Raw genomic sequence first — 15000 nt, forward strand, 5'->3', positions numbered from 1 at the left:
TAATATTGAAGGACGTGTTAAGTCATGCTTTCCTCCTGCCACAGGACCACTATATCTAATTGTCGAGTATGCACGGTTTGGCTCTCTGCGTTCCTTCCTACGTACACGACGCAAGCTTGGAGGATCAGGTGATCTGGAAGGATGGCGAGCAGACCGTGGCTCCCAGCATCTTGATATCCCTGATCAGCGCTGCTTAACGCTCGGAGACCTGGTATCGTTTGCTTGGCAGATCTCTCGTGGAATGCAATACCTCGCAGAGATGAAGGTGTGGAATTGCACAAATGTTGTTGGATAACCGTGAATGAAATGTTTTTAATTCTTCACCAAAGTTTTCCCCACTTTACTTTCATACCCTTTGTCAAATACGTTATCAGACCATGCCTTCTTCACATTTACTTGATTTTCAGAATATCAAGAAAACATTGCAAAGTTTATTTTCTTTTTTTCTTGATATTTGTACAGCTTGGTTCAAGGCACAAGTTTGGTTAAAGCTGCTTTGTTTGTTACACTTCTTAATATTTCTTCCGTCGGGTGGTATCTCCCTCAAAAGTGACTCTTATGCATGGTTCCCCTGGGTAGCTGGTGCATAGGGACCTGGCTGCACGGAACGTTTTGGTAGCCGAAGGTCGGAAGATGAAGGTTTCTGACTTTGGTCTTTCCAGAGATATTTACGAGGGAGACTCGTATGTGAAGAGAACTAAGGTGAAGTCTTCCTCCACTTTCTCTTTGCTCCACATCAACTTCATGTGTTGTTTTAAATAAATGTCTTCTTTTCGACACTGTTGTTCTCCTGTAATAGTATTTTTCCATTTCATACATGATTATGGATTTGCATTTTCTTGAAATGCTGGTTTTTATCACCTCATCTCATCCAGTGTCCTGGCTTAATGGATAGGGTGGTGGGCTTGGGATCTTGGGGTCCTGAGGTCAAATCCTGCTCGACCGTTGAATTAATACGAGGCGGGGTTGATTCAGCCTGTCATCCTTCTTAGGTTGGCAAAATGAGTACCAGTACCAACTTTCTGGGGTGATTGAGCCATTTGAGTATCATGCGTTGATGTGTTGACCTGTCCAGGATTGTGCCCAATAGCCCAGGAGACTGCTTCGGCAGCATTGATGCTCTGTACAGAGTATGGTCCCACTGAATGGACCATATCCAGTCCTTTTAAATAACCAGCTGTGTATTTATATGTATTATGTATGCAAATAATGCAGTATGTCTCGCCCCCTTCCCCCCCCCTCACGACTTCCCACCCCTCCTATCCTGACCACCCATCTATATATTACTAAAACTCTCATCTTGTATATGTATGTATGTTCCCAAAATACAGTCAAAACGGTACACGATAGCACAAAAATTTTCTGCCCACATTACTCACCATTCTCCTTTGGTGTGCAGTATCAAGTTTCGTTCAAATCGGGCAACGAAAAAAATTATTAAAAAAATCAATTCCCGATTCAGTCAAGTACTCTTCGGGAGTATTTGATCAATGCAAACAACCTCAGCGGTATAGTTCGCTGGAGCTATTTTTTTTTAATGATTTTTTTTATCAACCGCTGTCACAACGGGAACCCAACGGGTTCACGGGTCGTCTCGTGTTACACAAATGCCTCTTTCCTGTCTCCTCCAAATCTTCTTTCACTTCTCCCACTTTCTACTAAATTTCTTTCTCTCACCTGTTCCTCCATTCTCTTCCTTTTCTGAATTTAAATTCATTAAATTTAGCCCACCATTGTAATACTGGCATATGTTGTTATAGGTGATATGTATAGGTGATAAATAATAGGTGTGTATGTAATAAATCGATGGCATATGTTGTCAATGCCACACTTGGCACAACGTTCTCCACTACTGTTGAAAATGGCATTCCAGATCAGGTGCTCCATCTAACCTGCTACTTTGAGAAGAATCAGGTCAAGCACTTTTTGTTCCATTTGCTCTTTTCAATATAACATTTGATTTCCAACAAGTTCATACAAAAGATAAGGATTCTATTCCCCTTGGAGGGTAACAATTGCAGTGGATTTTTTTTTTTCATGTAGTGTTTTGATATTTTTCATTTTGTGACTGTAGCCTATCTCACTTCCAATTTACTAGTTTTTGTTCCATTGCTTTGAATCAGCTGTTTTTTTCTTGCCAATGGGGACTGTCCCAGAATGGTGTTGATGTGAATTATTGCATCCTTTGGAGCATTGCATACTGCCAACGTTTGAGCTCCCCTGCTGGAACTCTTTATTTCTGCTTCTCTCTCTGCACTTTTTGTTCCCTGTCTTCTGCCAGTTTTTGTGGGTCAGCTGATAAGTTTGAATGCTGGTAAACAGCATTTATTTGGAGTGAATCTAATTGTCAACACTGATACTTTTTTGTATACAAAGTCAAGACACATGGGAAAGCTAGAAAACAGAACAGAATAGCAAGGAAACATGGGCAGCAGGCTGAAAAGATACAATGGAGGATGCATGGAGGAAGATTGGGATAAATGAGAGAACAAGGGAAGGCGGAGGTTTGGGAAGAAAGACACAGGGGGCGAACACGTTGGATACAAGCTCGAGCACAAGGAAGGGGCTGAAATAACATGGAGGGAAAAACGGGGATGAAAGAGCAATGGAACAGATAAAGGAAAAGTGGGTCGACGAGGAGGGGAGAAAACGCAATCACCTGTAAAGGAAGGATGAGCTGAGGAAAGGTCAAGGAGGGTACAGAAGATCATGAGTATGGATGGGGGATGGTCTGAGTTGGTGAACAGCCATCTTGACTCCTTGGAGGGAAGAATGAGGTTGAACAGACTGAGGAAGTTGGGCCCACTGGAGAAAAGAGAACAAAAAAGGTAAAGGTGGCCAGTGAGCCTGGATTTTGAGAGTAGGTCACTGGTAAAACTGTGTAGCCTGGAAAAATCTGGGCAGGAGTGAGCGAAGGTTGGGATGATATGGCACTGAAAAGGCAGAGGTTGTGAGGGCAGAAATATAGCAGTCAAAGAAAGGCCACCAACCTATCTGTAATGCAGGAGCAATAGATCCAGAGAATTATCTTTCCATTGACTTTAAGGGCCTTGGATTCCCCAGCATTAAAACAGAAAAGGTCTCAGGCAAAGGGGCCAGAAAAGATGTCAGGCAGAGGTTCAGTGGACTATCTCTTCCACGAGCCTCGACTGAATACAAATAAAAAGGTTATTGGAGAAAAGTAAGGATTTGTCAACTGCGATGATGGATTCCCTGACTTTACTTATAATTGGCCAATAGTCAGCCAACATCACTCTATTACACAAACATGGTACACAAATAGATCCTCTTAACTGCAGAAATATTAGTTTACTTCAAATCATCAGCAATGTCATGGAATCCATTGTTCCACTTGACATGAAATCCTTCCTATTCTCCACCAGCCTGATCTCAGATGATCAGTATGGATTCAGACTGGGTCACTCTACCTTGGACATGCTGCTTCTGCTCTCGCAACAATAGATGGAGGCCCTTGATCTCAGACATGACATCAGGGCAGTCTCTCTGGATATATCTCGATCATTTGATACAGCCTGGCACCCGACCTTGTTCTCCAAATTGTCTGCCTATGGCATCCAAGGCCACCTCCTCTCATTGCTGACCAACTTCCTCTTCTCTCGTAATCAACGTATGGTTCTCAATGGGATCCTTTCTTCTCCTCTCCCTGTCAAGGCGAGAGTGCCCCAAGGCAGTATCTTGGGCCCAGTCCTATTCTTAATCTTCATCTATAACCTTTTTGACTCTGGAAAATCCTCTTTCCCTCTTTGTTAATGAATGCTCCCTCCCCTGTAGCATCCCTCATAACTCAGAGAGGCAGATAGCTGCCTTTTCCCTCTCTGCAGTCCTTGAAATTATCACAAGCTGCTCCAACACTTGGCATATGACCTTCAGTCCTGACAAATCCGACACTCTGTCTCTCCAAAAGGATCATCTGGTGAAGGTTCCCATTGATTTCCTTAACAAAAATCTTGGAGTTCAGTCACTGAAACATTTGGGCCTCACTATCTGCCATGATCTTTCTTGGGTAAACCACACATCTAAGTTGGTCTCCAAAGCCAGATGCCATATCCTCTGTCACTGGGCATCTTCTGTCATGCAAAGTCTATCCTTGACACATCTGAACTTTTATTACTTACAAGGCCTTCATCCACAGCTTGATAGAATACCGCTTTCCCCTTTGGGCTGGCACCTCTGCCTTTCACCTTGCTCAGCTTGATGTTGTGGAAGCCAAGGCCTTCAAGGTCATTGGAATCTCCCGTGATGAAGTTGAGTCGATGGGTCCATTACTCTCACATCACAAACAAGTCTGATCTTCCGGCCTTCTACCACCACCTTTCTGGTCTTGCACGCTCTGCTCTTTCTGTGCTCTGTCTCCCCCCCTCCTTTCCACCTGGTTTCTGCAGGACACATGCAGTGTTTGAATTGGCCACTTTGGGTGAAAATACCAAAATCCAGAGTCACTGCTCACCTCCACTCATTAGTTCCTATTTTTTTTCACTGGTGGAACCAACCTCCTCTGTCTGTTCTATCTCATTCTTCCCTTCAATGCTTCAAGACAGCTGTTCAACCACCATCTCAGATCACCACCACCCCCCCCTTCATCCATACCTCCCATTTTTTTGCACACTCATTAACCCCTTCAAAGCCCAACTATATCAGTGTTTCCAGGATATCAGGTTTTCCCTTCCTCCCTCACCCTCATCTCTAATTTTTTTGTTCCATTTATGCTTCTTCTCCAGTTTCCCCTTCCACTTCTGTGAATGAGGTTGTGTCTGTATCCACATTTTAATCCCCAATGTCCTCCTCTCACACCCCCTTGCTCTTATTTCTCCCTGTGTCCTTCCATCTTCCAGGTCTCATTCTATTTTTCCCCTCTACCCTAGTACTCTGCTGTTGGTGTGTCCCCTCTCCCCCTCCAATATTTCCACTGTTCTTTTCGTTCTGTTATGTCCTGGTTCATTCTGTGTTGTCGCTCCTCCATGAGCATCGACTTTGTATGTATGTATATATATATATGTATATATATATATATATGTATATATATATATATATATATATATATATATATATATATATATATACCTGCTGTTGGCGCAGTGGTTAGGGCAGCGGCTTGGGATCCAAAAGGTCCTGAGTTCAAGCCCCGTTGAGCCACTGAATTAATACACGAGGGGGTTGACTCAGCCTGTCATCCTTCTGAGGTTGGCGAAATGAGTACCAGTATACTGGGCCGGTGTATACCCCGGTTAAAATAGGTGTACCATATCCCTGCCTCGTAAGAGGTGACCAGGGTTGCGTCAGGAAGGGCATCCGGCATAAAACATGTGCCAAATCACTATGCGGATCATACGGATGATCCGCTGTGGCGACCCCTAACGGGAGCAGCCGAAAGTAGAAGAAGAAGATATATATATATATATATATATATATATATATATATATATATATATATATATATATATATATATATATATATGATATATATGAAAGAGACTTACTTATTCCATGTCCAACCTTTTGTTCAGATACTTATTCCATGTCCTATTTTTTTTTTTTAAATATATATATATATATATATATATATATATATATATATATATATATATATATATATATATATATATATATATATATATATATATACAGCCTCATTATATTGCTGCAGTTTGGTTTATTTTTCTTACTAGCTTTAAATTTATATAAAATTTGTATCATGTTTACAGACTATAAACATTCATATTTCCTTATTTTCTCTGCAGGGTCGTATTCCAGTCAAATGGATGGCAATTGAATCTTTATTTGACCATGTGTACACCACACAAAGTGATGTGTAAGTGTCTGCTCCACTATGTTTTTTGTCATGATCAAAAGGCAGTTGTAATGTATACCATTATGATCTGCTTAAATGTCATTAGGTGTTTTTATATTGCTATGAGTATTCTTAAACACTTCATTTATGACTGCTTTCATCTGAAGCCTTTTGTGACTCGGTGCTGATTTCGGACTTTGAGACCTCGGCCTTCTGCAGTGGTTACTCAAGAGTCATTGAGGAAGGATCTTAAAGATGTGAAGTGTAATGAAGGACGTGGCCTGGATGGAGGCATGGAGGACACTCCTGGGTATTGAGGGACATGGCCTTGTAAGAGTCGTCCCTTTTTTTACACGGATTAGATGCGGAATTTTTTTTTTCAAAAAAAAAAAAAAACACGTCGATAACTACTGAGCTGTGTTGACTGAGGATTTTGGAATTGTCATGGTAGCTTTTCTCACCCTGGGTAAGCACATTGATCCACATCACTGCTGATCCTTGAGCTTTTTCAACCAAACAAAGTTTGAATTATGCCCCAAAAAGACCAAATCTCCTGATCGCGTACCGCATTATCACCTCAACTGGAAATGTACAATTTGGAGTTAACTGGCCATGAGACCACCTAATGACCTTGAATTTTTAACGTTTTGTAAGAGAGACACACATTGAGATCCATGAGTGTCAATCAGTCATTCACAAATGCATTGACTGCCTTGAATTGAATATCAATGCCTCCATTGAATTTGAGAGCAAACAGATTGGTGCACTTGAAACAAAAGTCCAGGAACTGAAAAATCCAACCAGTTTAATTGCAGAAGCTAAGGCACAATCTGTGAAATATGCCGATCTGCTGATCAAGTTAGAAAGATTTTGCCAAAAGAATAACTTAAGAATTATCGGCCTACCTCAAGACAAGAATGAAGACTGTCTTGCATGTACCACAAAGCTGCTGGAGGAGAAGTTCTGTTTGCAAGATGAAAATAAATAAATAAAAAACCCCGGGTTACATGCACAAAGCAAAAAACATACCGACTGCTTATAATTCAAAACGCCTCACTTTTGGGGGCCCTCGAGGTGCTGAATGAGGAGTCAAAGCTGCTGGGATTACATGTTTCCTGGGTCAAAACTAAGATGCATCTTTGAATGACATCTTGGATGCAGCTATCTTGTCTGTACCCATTTGTGGTGAGGATGTTGAGGTCACAGAGAGATTCACTAACCTTGGCAATGGTATTCACATCTCTGCTGGCTGTGAGGCAGAGGTCAATCGACATCTTGGTCGGGCCTGGGTGGTCATTGATTCACTGGATCATGGGGTGTGGTGCTCTCGGTACCGATGCAGGAGGACGAAAGTCCAAGTCTTCAGGTCCTTGGTGCTTCCAGTCTTGCTATATGGATGTGAGACTTGGACTCTGACCAGGGATCTGAGATGGAGGCTTTACTCCTTCTGTACCAGGTCTCTTTGGAGAATCCTTGGCTATCGCTGGTCTGACTTTGTGTCAAACGAGATTTGTTACCTGCATAGTCTGAGTGTCAGCTCTGGCTGTATGGACATGTGGCTTGTTTTCCTGACACTGAAACTGCTCACAGATTCTCTCGGTGAGGGAGTTTAATGAGTGGTGGAGGCCAATGGGCCGACCACCTGCCTCCTGGCTGCAGAAGGTTGAGTGGCATTGCGAGGAGATGGGGATGGGCCAGGCATCTGCCTGAGGGATGGCCAGATGGAGGCCCCTGGAGTACTGGCGGAAAGTGGACGCAGTAACGTGCTGCTCCGGCCCATGCTCCCATACCTGACCTGACCTGAGCTCATCTCATGCAATTTTATCTTCAGGACTACGTAATGTTACCTTGTGATGTTCTAAATATGTAGTCACTCTTTTTCTCTATCTTCCTCAAAGGAAGATGAGGCTATTACTTTTCCAGTTGTTCATAAATCCAACTTTTTTAGTGTGAGTCATCCATGGTGTTTCCTTTGCACACTTAGCTTCAGTTTCAGGATTAAAAGAGAACAAGGCTTCATTGTTACTGATGCAGATGCATTGGACTCTGCCTGATTCTGTTTTGCTTTTTCTGAAGATCAATATTCTGGACACCCATTTTGCAGACATTAGCCATTACCAAGTGTTCCATCAATGTGGCTGGTGTAGAAAAACCAAAATGTCTCAGAAATCTTTCGTCTGGTAAGACTTTCGGCTTCCTTGATGAGATTGTGAAATTATTGCTCTTCCCCTGAATTTTGGAAGCTTGAAGGTGGCCCGATCTTACTTCTAAATAAAATAGTTTTAACTCTAGTTTGATATAGCTTTACTCCTATATTATTTGGCCATGGAGAATTGATCAACCCTAATACATATTGTTCTTTCCCATGAAGTCATTGAGGATATGATATTGTACACCGTTCCTTCCTAATTCTATGTCCAGGCGATGCATGATGTCATTGCCAGGCACTGAAGGAAGGGAGTACTCAGTTTTGACTCTGCTTGTTTTCTTGTTAATTGCAAAATCGAAGATGTTTCAAGTATATTGGTCAGTCGGTTTTGTTATTCTGTCTATCTGTTTGTCTGTTTGTCACCTACAGGTCACAATTTTAAACCCATCTTCACGAAACTTCACCCCATGGTAGAGTTTGTCATAAGGAAGAAGCCTATTGTTTTTGAGGTCAAAAGGTCAACATAGGCTAAAGGTCAACAACTTAGGTGAGGTTTCTAAAATCCTCAATTTTCATCCAATTGACTTGAAATTTGAAGAGGATTTATATTTCAGGTCTCTGAATTCAACGAGCCAATTATTTTTGAGATCAACATCAACAAAAAGGTCAAGATAGGCCCAAGGTCAACAACTTAGGTGAGGTTTCTAAAATCCTCAATTTTCATCCCATTGACTTGAAATTTGAAGAGGATTTTCATATCAGGTTACTGAATTCAACCACCAATTATTTTTAAAGTCCACAAAGGCCAAGAGGTCAATATAGGTCATTTTTTTGTAATTGTCAATTTTCATCTGATTCAGTTGAAATTTGAAGAGGAGTTGCTTATTTGGCCATTAAATTCAACCACCAATTATTTTTGAAGTTAAATTTGTTTTATGGATTTTACAAGTATCATTTTCTGCATGACATCTTCTTCTTGTTTTCTTGTTTGTTTGTTACTTGCAAAATCGAAGATGTTTCAAGTATATTGGTCAGTTGATTTTGTTATTCTGTCTGTCTGTTTGTTTGTTTATTGCCTACAGGTCACAATTTAAAACCGATCTTCACAAAACTTCACCACATGGTAGAGTTTGGCATAAGCAAGAAGCCTGTTGTTTTTGAGGTCAAAAGGTCAAAAGATTAATATAGGCCAAAGGTCAACAAATTCGTCAAGTTTCTAAAATCCTCAATTTTCATGCGATTGACTTGAAATTTGAACAAGATTTATATTTCATGTCACTGAATTCAACCACCAATTATTTTTGAGGTCAAATTTGTTTTATGGGTTTTGTAAGTGTCGTGCTCTGCATGATGTCGTCTTCTTGTTTGTTTGTTTGTTTGTTTGTCCGGCAAATATCTCAGCCATCCTTTTAAGCTAGGGAGCTAAAATTTCGGGACAAATGTGAAGATGTGCTTTTGCAAAAAATGTGTTTTTGGTTTTTTTGATTAATCAATTAATTGATTAATTACTTAATTATTATGGATTTATGAATTTCTTATTTATTTTATTTCTCATCCTGGCAATATCTCAGGCACCCTTTGAGCTCGGAAGCTGATATTTGGACAAGAGAGTGAACAAGTGATTTGGCTAAAAAGGGTATTTTCGATTTATTGATTCATCAATTAATCGATTAATTATTCATTTTTCAATGAATAACTTAATTTTCAAAAGGTTACAGATTCGGATGAAACAGTGGTGGTTTTGTTATGCTATTCGGCAATTGATTGAGAAATTAATTATTTTACGATTATTATGTATTTATTTCAATTACGTAATTCATCAATTAATCAATCAATTATTATACACTGCTCCCTCCCAATTCCGTCTCCATGTGCTGCACGTCGGCATCACCGGGTGCCGAAGGTTCTCCGGCAATGTCGTGCTCTGGAGATTTTGTTATTTATGCATTTGACATGTGGCGGTGTACTTTGAATGTGCCTCTACTTGTTTTGAATATCACTGGTATATAGAGGTACTCCAACACTTTTGCTTTTTTCTCTTTCCAAAAAGGTGGTCATTTGGAGTACTGCTTTGGGAGATTGTCACACTGGGAGGCACACCATACCCTGGAATTTCACCCGAACGCCTCTTCAATCTCCTCAAATCGGGTTACCGCATGGAGCGTCCCGAAGCCTGTAGTGAGGAACTGTAAGGGTCACTTTTATCTCATTTCATTCCACATCTTATGGTTGTATTTTTTATTATTTCCTCACTGTGTTTGATCCTGGGCTGGCAGGATAGGTTAGAGGAAGCATCCTTGTTTTGTGCTGTCCAATACATGTTGAATTTTCAACCTGACTAAAAAACTGTCTTCCTGGTGCTCCATAGGAAGAGCATTGTATCAGTGAGTGTGCCATACATCAGATGGAATGGTAAACTGGGGAACCATTAATACAATTGATCTGGTTCATGTGAAAGGTCCCACTGTTGATTTCACAAAGAGTAGGCAATTGTCACCAGCACTCTGGCCTAAGTCCTGCCATAACAAGCTCCAGTCGAACATTAGGCCTGGCCAGCCAGTTTTTAAAAGACTTGGGCCAAGCAGACGCACTCTATTAGCCGTTGACCTCAATTAATGGGACACGGCCTATGATGATGATCATGATCGTCGTAATCTGCATGGGAAACGAAGGATTTCATATTGCCAGTCCATGTTACAGTGGCACATACTTGATCATAGTAAGTTTTGAACTGTTGATGTAAACCTATCCACTTTTTGTGTTGTAAGCAAATTTAATCGAAGAACATTATGGAAGAAGATGAAGTTGAGAGGAAAAGTGGTGATTGAGGAAGAGGGTGGGAAGGAGGGTTTTACTCAACCGACACCAACTGAGAAAGAAATTATACGATTACAGAGGATAAAATATTTTGGAAACAATGGAAGCAAAGCTATTCTCTCAAACTCTTACACCTTATCATCAGCAATGACCTCACCTGGGAAGATCAGATCTTCAAGATGGCCTTTAATGGCAGCTGCACATGCTGCATTCTGCACAGTACCAATTATATCCTTCCTTAGTATCGCCAAACTCTTCACAAGGTATTCATATGAAGTACAATAAAGTTTCTCTCCATTGTGGGAAGGTACACCTGCATCCTATGTTTGGGTGCTTGAAGGAAATCTTCCATCCATTGTAGGAGAGGATCCTGTTTGAAATTGGCGGACATCTTGGTGGGTATGGATGAATGCAAGGGAATGTGCATTCCAACCTCTTGGTTGAGGTTCAGGAGATCATTGCATTGCTCAGTTATAACAAGAAGCATATCTTGGTGGATTCACCAAGACAAAAGCCAAAAGCCAAATTTGTGATCTCTGATTATGCATTACAGAAGAGACAATATTTGATGTTGGCTGCATTGATGAACTTCATTAAATTGCTAATAATGGAAAGAAGGCTGAACAGTCTGTGATTAAGAGGTCCTGAGACCCTTTTTGTGAATCTGAGTGACAATTGAAATAAGCCTCTTTCATTGATCAAGGGAGATGGGCTGAAAAACAGAGAGAAAGACTAGCCAGGATGGGTTCACATGACTTGAGTACAACAGCACTTATACCTTCTGGACTCGTCACTGAAGAGGTGTCAAGACTGGCCAGAGGTTTCTACATTTTGGCAGAGGAAAAGCTAACTTGCTTCCTGGAAAAGGTTGTCAGGAATTATAGAGTCGTGATGCTAATGGAGCATTGAGGACCAGGCCTTATCAGCAAAGAATGTTTCTTTATATCTGTAACCACAATATCTCCTTTCTTCATGATTGTGGAAATAGATAAGAGCATGTTTCTGAGATCAACTTTAGACCTTTTTTAGGTGAGACTCTCTACCGAAGCTTATACATTTATCACATGCAAGACTAAATCAGTCCACTTTTACATTATTTACAAGGATATGAGTAAAGAAGAGAGACATCAACACATTTTGTGGGATTTGAACATGCTATTCCAGCATCACGAGTCAACCCAGGTTTCTGATTCAATCTCAGGTGGACCTGGTATTGGGATCTGACGCACCTGGAATGTTCATACTCTTGCGTTGCGTGTGTTTCGGAGCACCTGTAAGTTGCCAATGGTTGAATTTACTTTCCAGGTGGCAAAAGTGATTTGCTTCCTTGAAATTGGCTCACAACATACTTGAGTGTATCAGGGTGTGAAATAAAGCACGAGAGCTGGAGACCAGAGAAAAAAACCAGATGAAGAAGTCAGAGTAGATTCTTGAGGTCGAAGTTCTATGCACTATTTATGTCTGCACTTCACAAAATGGCTGGCCAGTCTTGCTGAGAGATGATGGACTTTAAGCCTGACCATTTTGCTTTGTTGAATAGCCAGATGGTACAACACCTCAGCAGCTTCCTGAAGACAGCCATTGAGATGAAAATCTTCATTGTACAGTACTTGGTTTGCAGGGAGTAACAGAGGAGCAAAACAGGTGGTAGGGGAAGTTCGACATGATCAAATAGAGATCAAAAACCCTTTAAAGAGATATTTGGTTCGGATAACTAATGAACTGGGTCGTGCCTCCAGTGTCACAAAATAATTTAGTTGAAATACCATGGCTGATGTCTTGCAGACGACTGACCCCAGGTTTAAAGTCTTTCTTTTTTAAATGTTAGATTTTTACCTGAATAAATGTTTTTTTGCAAACTAGATTGTTTCAAATTCATTTTATACTGGTGTTTGTGCATATCTAAGTTGTTACCATTCTAAAAAAATAATTCTTATATGGCCCAGCTTTAGCTACGACATTATCAATCATAATACTTGAAACAATGCAGTTTACAATTCGGGCTGACAGCATGTCCTCGAGGCACGCAGCATACTCGCCTCTTAGCAGTCTAGCCTGGGTTCGAATCCCGACCTGGCTATAAACTGTCATCCATCCAAGTTTCACAGGCCAGGTGATTCATCAATGTATGTGTTGTCCCTTGGATGGACGTTAAAGTGGATGTCCCGTCTGCTGACATTAGTTGATGGACATTAAAGATCCCATGTTGTCCTTCGTGAAGAGTAGGTGAGCTATCACCAATACGCTGAACAAATTCTAAATTCCTGCACTAACCTTAATTGAATGTCATTCTGGTGAGCCTTTTCGTGAAAGATGTGGACCAAACTTTCCCTGGCCAATGCCACAGTAATGTGAGAATAATTGTGGCTGTTAAGTAAGAATAAAAAATAGAATATCCAGTTCACAATTCTTTCAATTACTCACTATCTGCACTAACATGGCTTGTGGCTCTCCGAGATGGCCATTGTGCAAAAGAAATCCGACTTTTGAAGAGGCATTGCTCTGATGGCAACTCGTTATATTTTGTGATATCTACAATTCTTTTGACAACTAATAAATTCATGGCACATGCCTCTGTTAAAATCTCTTTTATCAAAAGGGTTGATATGAAATGGAAAACACAGATCTTCATTGCTGTGCTCAACCATGACAAATCAATCTTGAGAATCATCATGTGTGTACAATGTACAGAAAAGGATGTAAAGGTGTGTGATTGTCATCTGTGTCTGTTTTTCGGGGGAACAGCTACGGGCTGATGCAACGCTGTTGGAAACCAGAACCTGAAAAACGATCAACTTTCTCCGAGATCAGCAAAGAGCTGGAAAAGTTGATGGCCAAAAGCCGGGTAAGGCATAACACACTCATGCACGTCACACAGAGACGGCATTCCTTCTTTATATTTCAATATAGATATCAAGAGTTATGGAAGGCATGGGTGTGTGTATGGGTGTCGTTGGTTGGTCTCTCCATATGCGGGTTTCAGAAGGCAAAACGGAGCCCTCCCAGGTCTCGAAGTATTCACTGTCATGTGTGTGTGCACATGTGTATGTGTGTTTCTGTGAATGTATAATAATGATTCATGTGAGTGTGTGTATAAATCACATCAATATCTCTGTATACTGTATAATACTGTATGTATAATATTTCATGTATAATGTGTATAATCATGGATAATGTGTATAATCACATATTAATATGTGTGTATATAATATGTATAATATGTGTGTATATAATATTGTGATGATTCTGAGAACCAAAACCCCCAAGGCAATGGCACACAACATATGGCAATGCCATGGCATGCAGTTCCTGAGTTAGTTATTTCATTATTACCTGCTTCAGATGGAGTCCTTCCTTTGTGTCTGATGGGTTACAAAGAATATGCATTGTGAGGGTTTAGCAAAGTTTTTTTTCACCCCATTCTTCCCCATTTTCTTCCCGGTACACAAACTTCTCACATGATCGAGCACACACTGCTTGCAACCTAATTTGCATATGCATGCCAAAACCTGTTTGAATCTTCACCCCACAACCAAACTGTCATCTCCACCACCATAGCCTTCCTCACCACAATTCTCCCACAATGCCAGCGATAACCACCCTGCCTGCTTCAAATGCACACCTGATTATTCTCATTTAAATAACAATATCACCGGACTTTAGTCTCAATCAAACAGCACCATTAAAGCTCACTTTTCCAGCCTTCAACCACAATCCGCATCGCCTCACCCAACAACGACGCTTCGACTCCACAACCGTATCAACCTCATTCATTTCACCACTACCCACCGCCTTCCTCCACCTCGGAACCATCAACTCACCTCACCCATGGACACCTTTGGCTCACAATCGGGTCCAAGCCGAGCATGCGCTTGCCATTCCTTCATGTTCCTCGACCAACAGGGACCGCCCTGCTATCCAGTAAGCCATCCGTGCCCTCAACCCTAACCCTAACCCCCTTTTTATTTGTCATCACCCCACGCCACCACAACCCTTACGTTCCCTGCACTTTGGACAAGCACACGCCCGCATGTGCATGTCGGGTTAGCCGGAGGTCACAAATGCCTCAGTTTTTCTGTTATCCTCATACTATGGCCATGGTGCAAAATAAATCTGACCTTTGGTTTCTCCCACTGTAGCCCCCAACTTGAGTGGCATTTGGCTTTGTGGTGGGCAACATCTCATTAAAACAATATATCTTCTTCTTCTTCTTCTTTCGGCTGCT

At 41.1% G+C, this 15000-nt stretch overlaps 1 protein-coding gene across 3 annotated transcripts in view; it reads left to right on the plus strand.

Annotated features, from left to right (window-relative positions):
• RET (ret proto-oncogene) overlaps positions 1-15000 on the plus strand; it is a 158608-nt gene that overhangs the window by 129153 nt on the left and 14455 nt on the right. For all 3 annotated transcript variants that reach the window (XM_085897973.1, XM_085897971.1, XM_085897972.1), the window contains 5 exons: positions 45-265; positions 580-702; positions 5760-5830; positions 10009-10146; positions 13521-13620. In XM_085897973.1, the coding sequence (XP_085754099.1) occupies positions 45-265; positions 580-702; positions 5760-5830; positions 10009-10146; positions 13521-13620 (653 nt within the window). The remainder of the gene's footprint in view (positions 1-44; positions 266-579; positions 703-5759; positions 5831-10008; positions 10147-13520; positions 13621-15000) is intronic.

The sequence above is a fragment of the Eptatretus burgeri genome, chromosome 10 (genome assembly GCF_056783735.1).
Source record: "Eptatretus burgeri isolate ZD-2024b chromosome 10, Ebu_testis_v1, whole genome shotgun sequence".
Taxonomy (NCBI): Eukaryota; Metazoa; Chordata; class Myxini; order Myxiniformes; family Myxinidae; genus Eptatretus; species Eptatretus burgeri.